The sequence below is a fragment of the Balaenoptera borealis genome, assembly GCF_965194805.1.
Source record: "Balaenoptera borealis genome assembly, chromosome: 3".
In the NCBI taxonomy this organism is placed as follows: domain Eukaryota; kingdom Metazoa; phylum Chordata; class Mammalia; order Artiodactyla; family Balaenopteridae; genus Balaenoptera; species Balaenoptera borealis.
In genome coordinates this window covers 172,673,641-172,691,385 of record NC_138866.1, presented here as the reverse complement: position 1 = coordinate 172,691,385, position 17,745 = coordinate 172,673,641, and the positions used below count along the sequence as shown (strand labels likewise).

At 44.0% G+C, this 17,745-nt stretch overlaps 1 protein-coding gene across 1 annotated transcript in view; it reads left to right on the top strand.

The window, feature by feature from the left end:
• Window positions 1-116: 116 nt before the first annotated feature.
• Window positions 117-17,745, top strand: part of LOC309625884 (uncharacterized protein C10orf67, mitochondrial) — a gene marked incomplete at its 5' end in the record, with an annotated part of 107,591 nt that continues 89,962 nt past the window's right edge. Inside the window, 2 exons of the mRNA XM_082385929.1 lie at window positions 117-233; window positions 338-430. Coding sequence (XP_082242055.1) covers window positions 117-233; window positions 338-430 — 210 coding nt within the window. The remainder of the gene's footprint in view (window positions 234-337; window positions 431-17,745) is intronic.

The following is a 17,745-nucleotide window of genomic DNA, read 5'->3' as shown; positions in this document are numbered from 1 at the left end:
AGACAAGGGCCTCGTGGTGCCCGGTGGGCTGGCTGAGAGGCAAGCCCCGCCCACTGCGGCCGCTCCCGAGTGGGAAGAAGGGACCAGAGCCCAGTGGTGGGGGGCGACGCAGTGAAATGGTGCCGCCAGACCAGCTGCCCCCGCTCAACTGTATTAAGTGGGTGCGTTTGTTAAAAGAGATCCGAACCTGGTTGATCGGTGGTTGTGAAAACACATGTTGGCAGCAGCGGACGGTAAGCTCGGTGGGCACAGCGTCTCGCCTGTTCTAGTGGTTGGCTGAGAGGAATGACTTCCTGCCCTGGGTTCCGCAGCATTCCGTGGTGGGGCGCTTCTCCAGCAAAACGCACTGGCGGTGCTCAGCGGCCAGACTGACAGTGCCGGGGGCTCAGTTAGTGCTTGCTGCGTGAACAAAGGAGCCACTGATGCCCGGGTGAGTTTCTCTTCACCTGCAGTGCCGGGGGGGACTGTGCTGGTGCTCAGGTGTCTGGTGTGAGCGAGAGAGGCTCAGTACTGACTGCAGTTCCGGAATGAGGGAAGAATCAGCCCGTGAGGAAGCAGCGGTCCACAGACCAACATAAGCCCGTCCTTTGTGAAGTTTAGTTCTAGTCAGGAAACCAGCGATAAACAAGCAGACTCTATAATAAATAAGTTAAGTGGTGGTGAGTGCTAAGGGGAAAACAGAGCCGAAGAAATCGTGTGTGGAGTGGGGAAGGAGGTTGTAATTTTAGATACTGTGGTCAAGGAAGGCTTCTTGGAGATGACTTTGGGGGGAAGACCTGCAGGCTGGAGGGGGAACCCTCTCAGGGAACAAAGTGTTCCAGGCAAGACAGGAAGCAGAGGAGAGTGGGCGTGGGTGTCACCAGGAGGCTGGTGCGTCTGGAGCAGGGGGAGAGGAGAGAGCAGTGGAGCTGAGGTCAGAGGTAAGGGGATGGTGCCGGATGGCCTGGGACCTAGATCCTTGTAAGGACTTCAGCATTGACCTTGAATGAGGTGGTCAGATGTGTTTTTTCAACACCGCCAAGCAATTCTCCAGTTCTCAGCAGACACTGACTGGGTGTGTCCTGTAGTTTGCTTATTTATTTATTTTTAATTGAAGTATAGTTGCTGTACAATATTATGTAAGTTACAGGTGTACAATATAGTGATTCACAATTTTTAAATGTTATACTCTTCTTACAGTTCTTATAAAATATTGGCTATATTCCCCATGTTGTACATTATATCCTGTAGCTTACTTAATAGTTTGTACCTCTTAATCCCCTACCCCTGTGTTGCCCCTCCCTCTTTCCCTCTCCCTACTGGTAACCACTATTTTGTTCTTGTGTCCTGTAGTTTAACTGGAGATAGTGTCAGATTCCATAGGTTAAGGGCTCAGTCCCACAAGACTGCCCCTGTCCTCCCTCTTCAGAGGCCAATTGCAAGTCCAGCTTGTCACCTGTGCTTCTGACAACCAGCTATAACTCAGAGGTTCCTCAAGTTCAGTTGATTTGCTAGAGTGGCTCACAGGACTCAAGAATCCAGTTTACCTACTCGGTTACTGGTTTATTACAAAGAATATTAAAGGATATGAATGAAGAGCCAGAGGAAGATACATAGGGCAAGGTCTGGAAGGGTCTGGAGCACAAGAGCTTCTGTCCCTGTGGAGTTTGGGGTGCACCACCCTCCTGGCACATGAGTTCATTCTTGTTCATCAACCTGGAAGCTCTCTGAACTGTGTAATTCAGGGATGTTTATGAAGGCTTCATTGCATGGGCAGAATTGATCAAATCATTGACTTTTTGTGATTGATTCAACCTCCAGCCCTCTCCAGAGGTGGAATTGGGGGTTGGGATGGAAAGTTCTAACCCTCTCATCATGGTTGGTTCCCCTGGCAACCACCTCCATCCTTAGGGGCTTTTCAAAAGTCACCTTATTCACATAAAATCAGGTGTGGTTGAAAGGGGCTTCTCACGAATAGCCAAAGACACCCCGTTCACCTTTTTCCACTATTTCAGGAACTGAGGACAGAAGACCAAATGTTATCAGTATAACGAAATATTCTCTCATTGTGCTTGTCGCTTAGGAAATTCCAAGGGTTTGGGCTGCTGTGAGGCAGGAAGCACGGATGAAGACCAAAATATATATATTTTTATTATAAATCACACTGTCACAGATGGGAAGACATGAGGGGATTGGAGGAGAGGAATGACATAATCTGGTTTACCTTTCAACAGAATTACTCTGGCAATTGTTTTGATATCAGACTATAGTGAGGACATGGGTAGAAACAGGGAAACCAGTTAAGGGGCTAGGACAATATGCTTGGTGAAAAATGACCGTGGTGGTAGCAGGAGTTGGAGGTGGTGAGACTAGTCAGGTTCTAGATCGATGTTGAAGGTAGGACTGATAGGCACAGAGTGGGAGCTGGCTAACTGGGAGGATGGAGTTGCCATGAACTGGGATGGAGAAGACTAGGACACAAATAGCTTTGGGGGGAATATCATAAGCTTACTTTTGGACATAATATCTCAGATGTAACTCTTAGCCATCCATCTAGGCTGTTAAGTTGGTAGCTGGTTATGTGAGTCTTTAGAGAAGGAACAGTAATTTACCCTGTACTCTTCTGAGTTCTTGGCTGAGACAGCCCCGGTTATAAAAGATTAACAAGAGGAAAACAAACATGTCTCATGTATACCTAGGAGTTACCCAGCAAAAATGAGTAAAACTCCAAGATGGCCCAAGCCACTGCTTTAAATACCATCTTCAGCTGAAGACAAAAGAAAGATGTAGGGTGGAGGGAGGCCAGTTATGGGAGGTTACCAAGAAGTTCCCTAAAAAAGGGTAAGGTCTGTTATGCAGATTTAAAGGGGTGTCTTCTCCTTTAATAAGATTCTTTTGTGAGTTAGAGTCATCTTCCTGGTAGGAGAGGAAGACACAAATGGAGAGTTCCTTTATAAATGTAAATTTCTCTTACAAAGGGGTAACTTCTACTCTGTTTCCAGGGCTTCACCTGTGTCTGCAGTTTCTCAAAAATAATTAGCTCAAAATAATCCTTACGCTAAAGGGGCATATTTCGGGGTGCCGTATTCTGCTACCTTTAAAGCCTAAAGTTCAGAAGAGAGGCCCAGGATGGCTGTACCATTGTGGGGGTAATTGGCACAAAGATGCACCTAGAGCTGGGAAACTTGGTCAGATCACCCAGGCAGTGACTGAAAAGAAGTGTGTGAGCCTTGGGGCACATCAAAGTTGTGTGCTCTTTGAAGAGGAAAAAGGTGGAAGCAATATTTTCCTTAGTTAAAATTGAGCAGTACACCATAGTGAAATTTTGGTGCACTTAATGCCACTTTCTTTGACTAATTCATTAATGAGCATTTGTTAGGATAGATTATTCTAGGATTTAGTGAGATGTGTCATTGCATTCTATTAATAAATATTCATGGATCTATTTTCTATGAGTTAACATGTTAATTTTGGATCTAATTTATTTGAAAAAACCCCTGTAATTGCTATTTTTCCAAGACAGTATTTTATGCATAACAACTAAGCTATTATTCAGAAATCAAACTGTTAAACCTGTAAATAAGGACTGTGTAGGAACCACTTAGTTTGTTGTGATGTTGGTTTCCGTTCTAGGCAGAGGGGTTGTTATCTAAAATTAGAGACATTTAGAATTTGATGGGAAGCTGAAGAATGAACTTTCATGTTTCACTTAGATTCTGAATGAGCCAGAACTTTCTAAATCAGTCATTCAAAAAGTTAGGACCAGTTAGGGATAGTAGAGCCATAGGCCTGTTCTCACCAGGGATGGAGGGTAAGACTCTGTCACTACAGGCTTGTGGTTTTTTGTTTTTGGGGTTTTTTTTGGCCATGCCATGTGGCTCGCAGGATCATAGTTCCCCAACCGGGGATTGAACCAGCACCCTCAGCAGTGAGAGCGTGGGGTCCTAACCACTGGACCACCAGGGAATTCCCAGGCTTGTGATTTTTAGATTAACCTTCGCAACTTGAAGGTTCGTATTAGGGGACTTACTGTACTTACAATCTTTGAGCCTCAGCTTCCATATCTTCAGAACAAGAAGGGTAGATAACCTGAGAAGAATGTGTGTGTGTTAAGACGTATATCTTGACTAAGCACATAGGACAAGTTAAACGTTCAATTGTTTTGTTTTGTTTTTTTTGGCTGCGTTGGCTCTTCGTTGCTGCGTGTGGGTTTTCTCTAGTTGTGTTGAGCGGGGGCTACTCTTCGTTGCGGTGCGCAGGCTTCTCATTGTGGTGGCTTCTCTTGTTGCGGAGCACGGGCTCTAGGCGTGCGGCTTCAGTAGTTGCAGCACGCGGGCTCAGTAGTTGTGGCTCGCAGGCTTAGTTGCTCCGCAGCATGTGGTATCTTCCGGGACCAGCGCTGGAACGCTTGTCCCCTGCATTGGCAGGCGGATTCTTAACCACTGGACCACCAGGGAAGTCCGCATTCAATAGTTAAAAAAAAAAAAAATTCAACCCAGTAGATTTGATGATCTAATTGGTTTAATTAGGTGATTCATGAATTGGGCAGCATTCTGTCTAGCAATTAGAAGGGTGCTCCAAGGGGGTTGTACAAAATGGGAGGTTTCTATAGGAAAAAGAGCTATTAGTGAAAGAGAAGAAAGCATTGCTTTCAGGCTAGGGTTTATCTTTTGCGGGAAAGGGAAAGGCAGGGGTTTTATCATGCAGATTGCCTCTTCTTCCTCTGGGGGCGGAATGGAGAGCCCCCCACACCCCCATGACAGATTATCTTCTTGGTGCTGACCAGAAAATTCCAGACTGCTGATTAGGGTTACATTTCTGGGGAAGGTTGAAACTGCAATTAAGTCAAGTATTAAGTCTAGATTTGGTATCATGGGCTTTAGAACAAGTAATGCCATTTTGAGCCTGTGGTTTTCTCTTTAACAGAGTAAATAGGCACTAATATTATTTCTAGACACCCTGGAGGAGGTATCTATAAAATTCTTGAACCTGGTTTTAAAATATCATACTGTATTACTATAATATTGTGACATCAGACAGAATAGCTGAAAACATTATTCCAAGTTTCTAAATCATATCCTGAAGATATATGTATTTGGGGTGGGTTTTTTTTTTTTGCACCTCTATTTTTTTTTCTAGCTTTGAGATATAATAGACATGTAACATTATATATTTATCATAAAACCTACTCACATTCATAATTTACCACCTACCACAGATCTTTTGCTTAAAGTGGGAAGGAAGGAAAGAACATACGTGGTCAAGCTTATTGAAAAATGTAACTGAGTAGTAAAAAGGAACCGCTTGGTGCTGGAAAGGGTAAAGGATTGCATTTCCAGGCTGGAAGGGTGAGTCACTGAGTTCTGTTAAATGGGAGGCGTTGCAGAATATAAAGAAACAGGTTAAGTTTAGGTGGTTGTTTGTATTTATTGTATTGATGTAGCACTCAGAGTCCAAACAGGAGGCAGAAACCTCACCAGTATTTGAACAGGGAACAAACATTTCCCGTTTCTTATTAAATATTAAAGAGGATTTTTAACTAGTAAAAGGTGGTAAAGGTGATAAAAGACCCTCAGCAGCATTGTCCTAGCGAATGCAAATGCAGCTGTGACCCCAAGGGCAGAGGAGGCGTAAGAGCAGAAGGGACTAGATTTAGCAGGCTCCCACCCCACCAAATGCTGAGATTAACACCTCTTGGGAGAGGATGCGGCTGGTGGTGGAGACATCTGCCAGGGGGTGCTGACCAGAGTGTTACCGAGTCCAAGCTCTCTCTGCTCGCCGTACCACAGGCAAGTAAATCGGGAGACAAGGTGTTGAGGCAAGGAACATGACTTCATTTGGAAAGCCGGCAGACGGAAAAGATGGGAGACTAATATCTCCAAAAAAAACCCATCTTATCGGGGTTTGGATGCCAGTTTCTTTGATTCTTTGATGGAACAGAGAGGGGGAGGAGGTGAGGAAGTAAAGTAAAAAGGCCAGAAGTCTTGCAAATATCTCCTGGAAAGGCCAGCCTCAGGGAGGGGATGTGTTAATTTCTTCTTTCTTGCAGCCATTCACAAGTGGACAGGGTCAGGATGTTTCCCTGAACAAAGGCACTTTTGTTTAACATTCAGGCAGAGGGGCAGGGTTCCCCAAGGCAGGCCATTATGTATAGAGAGTATCCTTTTAGTGAACAAAAGCAACGGGAAGCAAAGGTTAAAATAAAAGAAACAGATCCAACATGGAGTCTGATTTAGCTCTTCCTGGTAACAAGAGCTGGTCCATGTGTTACCAAGGTCCGGCTGCTCGCCGCTGGAAAGCCAACTGTCGAGAGACAAGTGTCGGTAGGAAAGGAAAGGTTGCTTTATTTCGGAGGCCCGCAACTGGAGGCGGGGAGGGCGGACGCCTGTTCAAAGGCCGACTCAGACAATCAGGAGGCAAGAGCCTTTATAGACAGACAAGGTGGCTACACGCAGAAACAGCGCAGTCAGCTCTGACCGTCATCTTGAAATTGGTCATCGGTGGTCTGACCTGTGTCATCTCGATTGTTTTAGGTACAGTTCATCTTCAGTTCCAGGGTCGGTTTGTTTCCATTTCTTTGAGGCCAATTCTTGGAATTGTGGCAGCTTACATCATGGCTACAGCCTGGTCATCACGTAGTTCACTTCTTCCACCTGGTGAAGGTTTCAGTATCTATAAGACAGCTCACGGGATATGGCTCAGAATATTACCTATAGCCCTTAAGGAGGAACTAAAGGTCCTTGACTTTGCTTAATGACTAAACTATTATTATTTGGTCTCCTTTGACTGTTTTCCTTTGTTTCTGCATTTTCTCACTTCTCTGATTAAACTTATTCTTTGGCTAAAGTTTTTCCACAGACAAAATGCAGCCTGAGGACATGGGGTGGGGCAAGTACCATAGGGTCCTTCTCCGTTTCACATGGGCATGGCTTGTTGAGTGGCCAAGGAACTTGGTGAAAGATACAGGCAAGCCAAGGTTCTATACATAGCTGGGAGATCCATATCGTCATTCTTGAAGGTCCTGAGTCCTCAAAAGTCCTGTCTGTTTTGGGGGAGTTGCTGTATTTTTCCATTAATATTTGCCGTTGGACATGGAAATGCTGAGAGTTACTCCAGAGAAACTCCTGGGTTCCAGACATAGTTCTTGACTCCACTGTGTACCAACAACCTGTTTTCCTCTTGATAATCTGAATTAATCACTTCAACCAGTAGAGTGCCCCCTTCCTCTGCCTTTGGTTTAGTGGTGTAAGGATCACACAGTGTGGCCAGGTACCAGTTCAATTCACTCTCATCTAATTCAGTGGAAACATTGTTGTGCTTCCTGGTAGAAGCATTCTCCCCTTGGGAACTAAGACCTCCAAGCCAGCAGATCATGAAGTTGCTGGGACAGGAAAGCAGTGATTTTAGGGGTGGATTATTAGGTGTAAGAGTGAGAGGATCCTCTTCCCCTTTTACCCCTCAATTTCTGGACCTGTGGCTGTGGAAGAGATGGCGTCTTGTACTGATTCAAAGTGTAGAGGAAGAAAAGTAATTTTGTTGCAGGAAGGGGGACCCCTTCCAGGGCCTGAGAGTGGGCTCTTGTCTAACACTCAGAAATGAATTGTCCGAGGAGACACACATGTTGGCAAAGCAAGAGACTTTATTGGGAAAGGGTGCGTGGGTGGAGAGCAGCAGGGTGAGAGAACCCAGGAGAACTGCTCTGCCATGTGGCTTGCGGTCTCGGGTTCTACGGTAATGGGGTTAGTTTCCGGGTTGTCTCTGGCCAGTCATTCTGACTCAGGGTCCTTCCTGGTGATAACGCTCATCGCTCAGCCAAGACGGATTCCAGCGAGAAGGATTCTGGGAGGTTGGTAGGACATATGGGCTTGCATCTCCTCTCTCCTTTTGACCTTTCCCGAATTCTAACGGGTGGTGGTAGCTTGTTAGTTCCACGTTCCTTACCAGGACCTCCTGTTGTCAAGGTAACTCATGCAAGTGGCTACTATCTTGTCTGGCTAGGGTGGGTAGTTTCAGTTAGTGGTTCCCCCAGCAATTTTCCTTCTACCCTTTCTATGTTATTGGCTGAGACCCCCCCCCACCCCACCCTGTAAAAAAAGACAGATTAACTGGAGAAAAAAAAATACCACCAACAGAAGTTTAATAACATGCATACCTCCTGTATACAAGAGAGATACCCAGGAAAACTGAATAACTCCCTGAAATGGCCCATGCCATCACCTTAAATATCATCTCCAGCTAAACACAAAAGAAGATGTTGAGGGTGAGGATGGAGCCAGTTATGGGAGGTTCCAAGGAAAAGCATGGTAAACAAGGGGATGGTTGTTATGTAGCTTTAAGTCCATGCCTTCTACATTGATAAGAGTTTCTAGAGATTTAGTCATTCTCCTCTTCCCGGTACAGCCAGGAAGACAAGCTTACAACAGAGGTTTTCCTTACAAATGTAAATGCCTCTTACAAAAGGGTTTATTTTATTCTGTTTTCAGAGCTTCTCCTGTGTCTGTAGTTTCTTTTTTTTTTTTAATATTTTACCATTTTATTTATTTATTTAATATATTTATTTATTTACTTATTTATTTTTGGCTGCATTGGGTCCTCGTTGCTGTGCACGGGCTTTCTCTAATTGTGGTGAGCGAGGGCTACTCTTTGCTGCTGTGCCCGGGCTTCTCATTGCAGTGGCTTCTCTTGTTGTGGAGCATGGGCTCTAGGTGCCTGGCTTCAGTAGTTGTGGCATGTGGGCTCAGTAGTTGTGGCTCACGGGCTCTAGAGTGCAGGCTCAGTAGTTGTGGCACACAGGCTTAGTTGCTCTGCGGCTTGTGGGATCTTCCTGGACCAGGGCTCGAACCCATGTCCCCTGCATTGGCAGGAGGATTCTTAACAACTGCGCCACCAAGGAAGTCCTGTAGTTTCTTAAAAATAACTAGCTCAAGATAATCCTTATGTCAACGAGGCATATTTTGGAGTGGCAAATTCTGCTCCCCTTTAAAAACATGTACTACATCCTATAAGACAGAACCACATCCTTTCGTGGATTTGTCTCTCAACTGCCATGACTGAGTCTTCAATAAGCCATTCTACCTTTCCACTAGGTCAGCTCTACTGGGTATGGGATATGTGATAAGACTGTTACCCCAAAACTGGGTTCACCTCTTGGTGGGTGTTGAGCCAAAAGACACAACCAAGCCAAAGATTGGGAGAAGGAATGATTTATTACTTGCAGCAAGTAAGGAGAACACCAGGGATCTTTCCCAAAGCAATGTCTCCCCAAACAGCAAGATTGGGGAAATTTTAAGCTAAGGGTACATGCATATTCATGAAAGGACTTGAGTAGAGGAGAATTCAGCATAGAATTGGGGCAGAAGTTGACAGAGTCCAAGCTTTAGTTGATTGAAGTCAGGAGGGTCAACGTCATCATTCCATCTTCCACCTGGGTGAGAGCCTTAGTTCCTGCAGAACTCAAAGATATATATATATATTTTTTAAATTTATTTATTTTATTTATTTATTTTTGGCTGCATTGGGTCTTTGTTGCTGTGCGTGGGCTTTCTCTAGTTGTGGCGAGCGGGGGCTACTCTTCGTTGCGGTGTGTGGGCTTCTCATTGCGGTGGCTTCTCTTGTTGCGGAGCACGGGCTCTAGGCACGCGGGCTTCAGTAGTTGTGGCACAAGGGCTCGGTAGTTGTGGCTCGCGGGCTCTAGAGCGCAAGCTCAGTAATTGTGGCACACGGGCTTAGTTGCTCCGCGGCATGTGGGATCTTCCCGGACCAGGGCTCGAACTCGTGTCCCCTGCATTGGCAGGCGGATTCTTAACCATTGCGCCACCAGGGAAGCCCAAAGATATATTATTATGTTTATCTCTTGAGAAGGAACTGGGACCCTGTTTTATCACTGACCTATTGTTTCTTGACTGCTTTTCCTTTGTTCCTGCATTTCCCTCACTTCCGGTAAGGTCATTAACTATGGAGACCTGTTCAAGGGCAAGCATTGTGGGCAGGCTTAGATCACAAAATGGCTTAGGCCAAAAATGGCTTCTCTTATGTCAAGAAAGCCATGCCTGGCTCTCTTTCTTCATGAACCCTCCTACCTTATCTGCTTATAAGACCAGTCAATTCTGTGGGCATGAGTCCATTGCTGTACTTCTTTTGCTGTGAAATAGAGTACCTTGGTTAGAAGTGATGCCATGCCCAATGTCATGATGGTGGATAAGGCCTTCTGTGAATCAATGGATGATGGTTCTGATCTCAGGTGGCCTCGGCCTGCAGTGGCATGAAGCAGGATTTTGGTTCCCGGCCAAAGATTGAAGTCAGGCCTCGGCAGTGAGAGCACCAAATCCTAGCCACTAGACCACCAGGGAACAGTGGCCAGTGACAAGGCCCTGGCCTGTACGGCTTTGCAGAAAGTGAATTTCCACAAAGAAATGGGAAGTAGTGAAACAAAGTGTTTATTAGGAGGAAAAAGAGTACGTGTGGATAGACACATAGGCGGCCTCAGAGAGAGAGAGAGAGTCATGCCCTCGTGGTAGTTTGAATCACTTATATGGGGCATTTCTTCCGGGTTTCCTTTGGCCAATCAACTTGCTTTGCCTGGTTCTGAGTCCGCATTTGTTTTATCTCAGGGTCCTCCCCTGCGTGCACGCATCTCTTAGCCAAGATGGATTCTAGTGAAGAGGCCTGTGGGTAGGTTGACATCACTCCCTTTTGACCTCCAAGGAGCCTTTCTGCTCCTGTATAGTCAGGAGGGTCTCCTTGACCTCAAGAATGAGAAATATGTGGTCTCTTATCTGGGCAGGGCTCAGCTCCTCCTCCTCTTCAACTTGGAGTATCTGTCCACAGGGGACAAACCCCAGCTGCTCAGCCTGGGGCCCATCTATCTCCTGCCTCAGTTCTTGCAGATGCGTCGTGGTCAGGGAATGCAAATCCATATCCAGTATATGTCTATCCCAATGAGGATGATGGGAGAGGTTCAATGTTATCAACCTGCCACCAGGTGGCTGGCTATCCTCACTAGTAAGTATTGCCATATTAGGGGCTCAGTGCCATATTAGGGGCTCTCTACGTGGGCTGATTAGGCGCTCAGGGCTTGCAGCAGTCAGGCCAGCCTTGGTAAGGAGAAGTCCATTTTTTTGAACTCTATCCCTGCCACCATGGCCATTTTGTTGAAGGGCGATTGAGCGAGAACTGGGGTGGCTGTGGAAACTGACTGATATGCACAGGGTGTGTCTTGTTGCCTACCTGATTACTGAGCACTTTTTCTGCAGTGCATCATTGGTGAGCATTCACATGGGGCACAAAATTTTTACAGCCCATACCCATTCTTAAAGCCTCATCCACGGAACTCTCCCTTAGACTTGCTTGTCACCAGTCTCTCAATCTTGTTCCTTCCAAGTTCCTGACCATCCAGTTAAGCCTTTAGCAACTACCCATAAATTAATACAGGTGTGTGGTTCTGGCCATTTCTCATCCAGAAAAAGTAGTAAACCAAATGTACTACTTCAGGTTCTGTTCAGTGGGAGGATTTTTCTTCATGACTATTCTTCAGGGTCACCTCCGAGTGAGGCTGTAAGATGGCAGGTATCCACCTTCTGGTGGCAGCTCCATCGTTAACCAGGCTTGAGTTTTTTCTTCCTCAGCCCATCATCCAGAACCTCCCATGAGGCCATAGCTGTGGATTGAGGGGGAAGAGGCACAGGGCCACTTACTCCTATAAATTGCTTTCCTTTTGCCTGAGTCTGGTGTCTTATATGCCACTCCCACCTGATGAGAGATTGAAGCTGCTCTTGCCTAACTTCATGGTTTGATGGTTCAGACAAAACCCAGTTTGTCCTGGGAAACCCAGGCTATAAGGTCACCTGGTGACTCATGGTTAGGCATTCAGTCTCTTCCAAGGCTCAGAAGCAAGCTAGAGGCTCTTTTCTCAAAAGGATGATAGTCATCTACACAAGAGGGCATAAGATTTACTTCAAAACCCTGGAGGTCTATGCTGCGATTCTGTGATGGGTGCTTGCCAAAGGGTCAACCAGATCATACCTGGTTGTTCCAGACACTCCTGAGAGTCCCATTGTGTCTGCTTGTTCGTGACATCCAAGTGGAAGAGCAGCTTGCACTGCAATCTAGATTTCTCTTACTCTAGGCTCCAATAAAAGTAGGCTCCTTACTTGTGACTTGGAAAACGGGTTGAAGTAGCACACACAAATGTGGTATGTGTTGCTTCCAAATTCACATTTCATTGTTCATTAAGGCCTAAAATACTGACAGTTCTTACTGGGTGAAATTGGTAAAATTTGAGCTTGCTTGAAGGATGCCCATGACTTTTAAAAAATAGTTTATTTTGAAATAATTTCAAATCTACAGAAAAGTTGTCAGAACAGAACTAAGAACTCCCATATCCCCTTCACCTAGATTCTTCAGTTCTTAACATTTTACCATATTTGTTTTCTCTCTCCTCCTCATCCTCATCCTCTCCCCCTGTACACATTCACACACACATACAAACACTCAGACATTCATTATTATCAGTCTTTTTAGAACCTTTTGAGAGCAAGCTATAGACATGGGTCCCATCACTCCTAAGCATTCAAGTGTGTTTTTCCTAAAAGGGATACTTTCCTACATGACCAACACAGCTCTCAAATCAGCAGATTGACATTGCACAGCCCGATAACAAGCCCCTTTCAAGCTATGCCAAGTGTACCAGCAATGACTCTTTCTTTCCTTTCTGGTCCAACATCCTATCTAGGAGTGTGTGTTGTCTTTAGCTATCCTGTCCCCTCAGACATGTTCAGCAGGAAGAGTTCCTCAGCCTCTCCCTGTTGTTCATGTCCTTGACACTTTTTAAAAAAGTATAGACATTCTGTAGCATGACCAGCTCTACCTGGGTCCATCTACAGTTTCCTTATAACCAGACTCAGGTCATGCATTCTTGGCAGGAAGGCTGGAGAAACGGAGTCTTAACCACTGGACCGCCAGGGAAGTCCTAGTAGTCCTGTTCTTAATTTTTCAACAAAATATCCTTTTCCTAATCAAACTTCCACTGACCAGCCTTAGCCTTTAAGCTAAGCTTAGCCCTAGCTGCCATTGATAACTCCCACCTTAATCAGTCACCTCTATGGTGGTTGCCAAATGGTGATTCTGTTTTCATCATTCTTTTCTAATACATTTACTAGAGCTTCCCATTCTCATTTATCTGTTTATTCATTCACTTATGTCAGTGTGGACTGCTGGATTCATATTTCATTCAATAGGTTGTAAGCTGATACTTTAATCATTTATTTATTTATTTAAATTATTTATTTTATTTATTTATTTTTGGCTGCATTGGGTCTTCATTGCTGCGTGCAGGCTTTCTTTAGTTGCGGCGAATGGTGGCTACTCTTCGTTGCAGTGTGCGGGCTTCTCGTGGTGGCTTCTCTTGTTGCAGAGCACGGGCTCTAGGCGTGTGGGCTTCCGTAGTTGTGGCATGTGGGCTCAGTAGCTGTGGTTTGCAGGCTCTAGAGCGCAGGCTCAGTAGTTGTGGCACATGGGCTTAGTTGCTTCAAGGCATGTGAGATCTTCCCGGACTAGGGCTCGAACCCGTGTCCCCTGCATTGGCAGGCGGATTCCTAACCACTGCACCACCAGGGAAGTCCCTCATCATTTATTTTTATGCTCAAATTGTCCCAGATATGGCCAGTGGGAATCTCTTCAATCTAGTTTCTGTGTCATTCTCAGGTGTCCTCATCATTTTTTGAGTATTTCCTCACTTTCTGGAATAACAAGATGTTCCAGGCTCATTTTATACTTTTGTTATCCCAGCTTCGGAACCAGCCATTTTTCCAAGAAGCCCTGGTTCCTTTTAGTGCAGAATGGCATTTAAAAACCCACATCTGAGTGTTCAGTGTGCTCATGGTTACTGGGGTGTCATTGCTTCTAGGCTCTCATATTGGACAGAACGAGAAACAAAGGTATATAAATATTTGTACATATGTATGATATATGCACACGTTCATATGCACATATATGTACCTATAACTATTTATCTATCTACGTACATAATTATAAAACCATGCTCTCATGCCAGAACTTCCAATTCCATTACATTGTCTCAAGGTATATTCTAGCCTACTCTTTTTTTAAGTTTGTAAATATCATTTCAGGGACTGAAGAACTTGACTTCTATCATCTTCAGTACATTTACACGTTTGTTCAGTGTATCCAATCTCCCAACCATGTGGGCTGTTTCCTCTGCCTGCTGCCTCTGTGCTGCTGCCCCTGTTCTCCCAACTGCCCTCCATCCTTGGCTACTGGAACTGTTGGCCTTCTCCTGTGTATGGCTCTCAACCTTTTTCATCAGTGAACAATTGACCCATCTCATTGGCCACCATGTTGATTCCTGTCCTCTGGGAAGGGAAGGGAAGGAAAAGGAAGATGGAAAAGAAAGTGACTACCTATGGTTTTGATAGGTAGATCTGTAGGGAAACTTTGTCCTAGGCTGAGGTACTGCCGAGGTACAGATGTATTTTGGGAACTTTTAACAGGAAGATGTCTGACAGGTGAGTATGGTACATGGGGTATACTTAATGAGAGATGAGGCTTACCACTACCTCAGAATATGTAACATGTTTTTGTTTACTTGTTTACTGGTTGTCTCTCCCATTAGAATGTAAGTTCCACGAGAACAAAAACTTTGCCTTGTCCACTGCTGTTATCCTTGGTGCCAAAAAGAGTGCCTGGCAAATAGTAGGTACTCAGTTATTCTTTGCTAAACGCATGAAGCTCCGAAAAGTAGTTTGCCTGCATATTTTGGAGGTCAGAATAAGAAGATTGAGTTTAATTTTCTTAAGCAGGGGAAGGCTATCAAAGTCCTCCATAGTGGGGTAGTGGTACAACCTGAGTTTTAGTAAGATACCTCTAGGAACAATGGGAATGATAGGTGAAAATGACAAAAGATTTGGAGACGCAGTCATTTTAGGAAATGTTTATTATCTATATTTTGTGGGACGCTTGTTCAGAAGTATAAAGATTTTATTTTTATTTCATGTTTTAAAAGATTCCAAAATGTATCATAAAAGAATTTCGTTAAAATTTCTAAAACACATATTCTAGAAAAAAATTTACCACACGGGACAGTTTGTCATCAATATTTGTCATCTTTGAAAAGTACCAGGAACATTTTCCCTGAAATTTTATGTCATCACCACTTAAAAGTTGGTTTCTCCTATTTGTTATAAATTGCTTTAAAAAGTACATTAAAAATTTTTTATCATAATTGATCATATGATTCATCCATTTCTATAGTTCAGTACAATATTGTACATATTTAATTTTAACATAGTGATTATAATTTAGTAGTGGTTTTCACAAATTATTTTCAAAAATGGTTATAGATTTTAGATAGACACGGCCTTAAATACTGGTGATCTTTTCAGTTGATTGCTATATCTTAGTTTTTTTTTTTGTTTTTTTTTAAGGAATTGAATACAACAAGCGTTTATCAGGAGGATTTTATGGGTCAGGTACTTGTCAAGGACTCTGCAGTGTGTGAGATCTTACCCTCCTTACAAGCTAATATGTTTGCTTGTTACTGTTTCATGGCTGTTGGCAGAAGACATGACTCCTGGGTCAGAGACAAAGGACTTCATCATGGCAAAAGCAGTATTAGTGATTCATGTGTATTTGCATTGATTCCCCATGCCCCCTAAGTTCCATGAGGGTGTCACAAAAGACCTACCATGGATGCCTATACACAGTAGTGAGTTGTATTAAAGGAGAGGATCCCTGAGCTTGGGGGGGTTCACCACTTCTGCAGTAAGGAGTAGCAAGCCTGCTTCTTGGCAGGGGAAAGACATTACCTCATCCTTCAAGGTTGCTCACTGCAAACACAACTCAGTAATGGCCCAAGGAAAGAGTGATCAGGGCCTTTGTACTCTTGGCATGCCCAGAAAGAACATGCAGGGACTCTTGGGCCAATGGAGATTGCCTCTCCCAAAGGTACTGTGTTAGTGAGAAAAAAATAGTCTCCTAAAATGAAGTAGGCCAAATCTAAAATACAATATTTTGTGGGAGAACACTAGAAATTTTAATTGAACTTGAGATGTACGGCATTACGGATGCTCCCTCTGCACTGAATAATGCTGCTGACTAGGCCTGTCGTCAGGATAATGCTGATGGGTGTGTGGAAGGCTGGTTGAAAATTTAGTGGGATTAGTTGAAAATCATTACAGTGTAGTGAATATCAAAATCTAAAAAAATTTAAATTTAGCCTTTCTTGGTTGAATAATATTGCTATGCTTTTATAGTTTTCTCTACATATGATTTTAAAAACTGTGATATTTTCAAAACATAGTGGTGATAGCAACAACCACTGTCACAGCACCAAAAATGGGTAACATTTCGTGAAGGCTTACTGTGTGACATACACCATTCAAAGTACTTCTCAACTCACTATCCTGACAATAACTCTATGAAATAGGCACTATTTATTCTGCATAAGAGGAAACTAAGGCACAGAAAGGGGAAGTAATTTACATAATGTCATATCGAATATCAGGATGCTTTCAGCTACGGTTGACAGAAACTCTCACAAACTGTTGATTTATTATATGACATTCCAGGAAGACCAGAAGTGTGATGGGTTTCAGAGTTGAGTCAATGGCTAAACAAAGTCAGCAGTCAAAATTAGTTCCATCTTTTTAAAAGCTCGTCATCTGTGCACTGGCTTTGCCCTCTGGCTGGCCCCTCTTGTGGTCACCAGATGACTATGCCAGTTCCTGGCCTCATTTCCACACGTGGCAATGTCCAGAGTCATAGAGGAAGCCTCTCCCTGGTGCTTCTGTGTAAAAAGCTTTCCCACAAGCCCCCGACAGATCTTTTCTCCCATCACACTCGCCAGAACCGAGTCCCACGCCCACCCCTAAAATATCTGACCAGAAGAATGGGATCACTGTGGTGGGCTGAGACCAGACGAGGGTTACCCTTGATTACTGGGAATTACTGAGTTCCATGGGAGATAAATCTGAGGCTCTGCCAGCGGTAAAAAGAGAGGGCTTGCCATGGGGTGCCCCCCATCACGGTCTGCTCCACCTGGTCAGCAGACAAGTGAGGGGTAGAAACACAGATACTCTGTCTACAGAGCCTGCACTGAAAAGTCTGGGAATTCTACTTGAGCTTTCACAGCTCTCTTTTTTTACCTGACATTTTAGAAACCAATAGTTGTGGTAAGTTTGGTCAAATTGACAGAGAGAGTACATCCAGAAAACTGGCCTTCTTGTTACAGTTTGAGATCCCCGTCGTTAAAAGTCTGTAGGAGGACATTACAGATACTTGCTCCTACTTAGATTTTTTGGGGAATTCTGTTTAAAATCAAATACAGTACAGTGGTGTGATTATCTTAAAGAAGAAGTTCTCAAATTTTTTGGTTTCAGGACCTCTTTACAGTCTTAAAAATTATAGGGTCCCTCAAAGAGCTTTAGTTTATGTTATATCTATTCAGAGTTACCATATTAGAAATTTTAAAGGAGAGACCTTTAAAATCATGATAAACCAATTCTGTGTTAGTATAAATAATGTATTTTAAAGAAAAACAAACTCTGTTTTTCAAAACAAAAACTTTAATGAGAATAGTGTCATTGTTTTACATTTTTGCAAATCTTCTCAATGCCTGGCTTAATGGAACATAGCTGAATTCTCCTGTCGGCTTCTGCATTCAATCTGTCATCCAGTCACATAACCTGTAGCCTCTGGAAAACTCCACTGAACACTTGTGAGAGAATGATAATGGAAAAGGCAGATAGAATC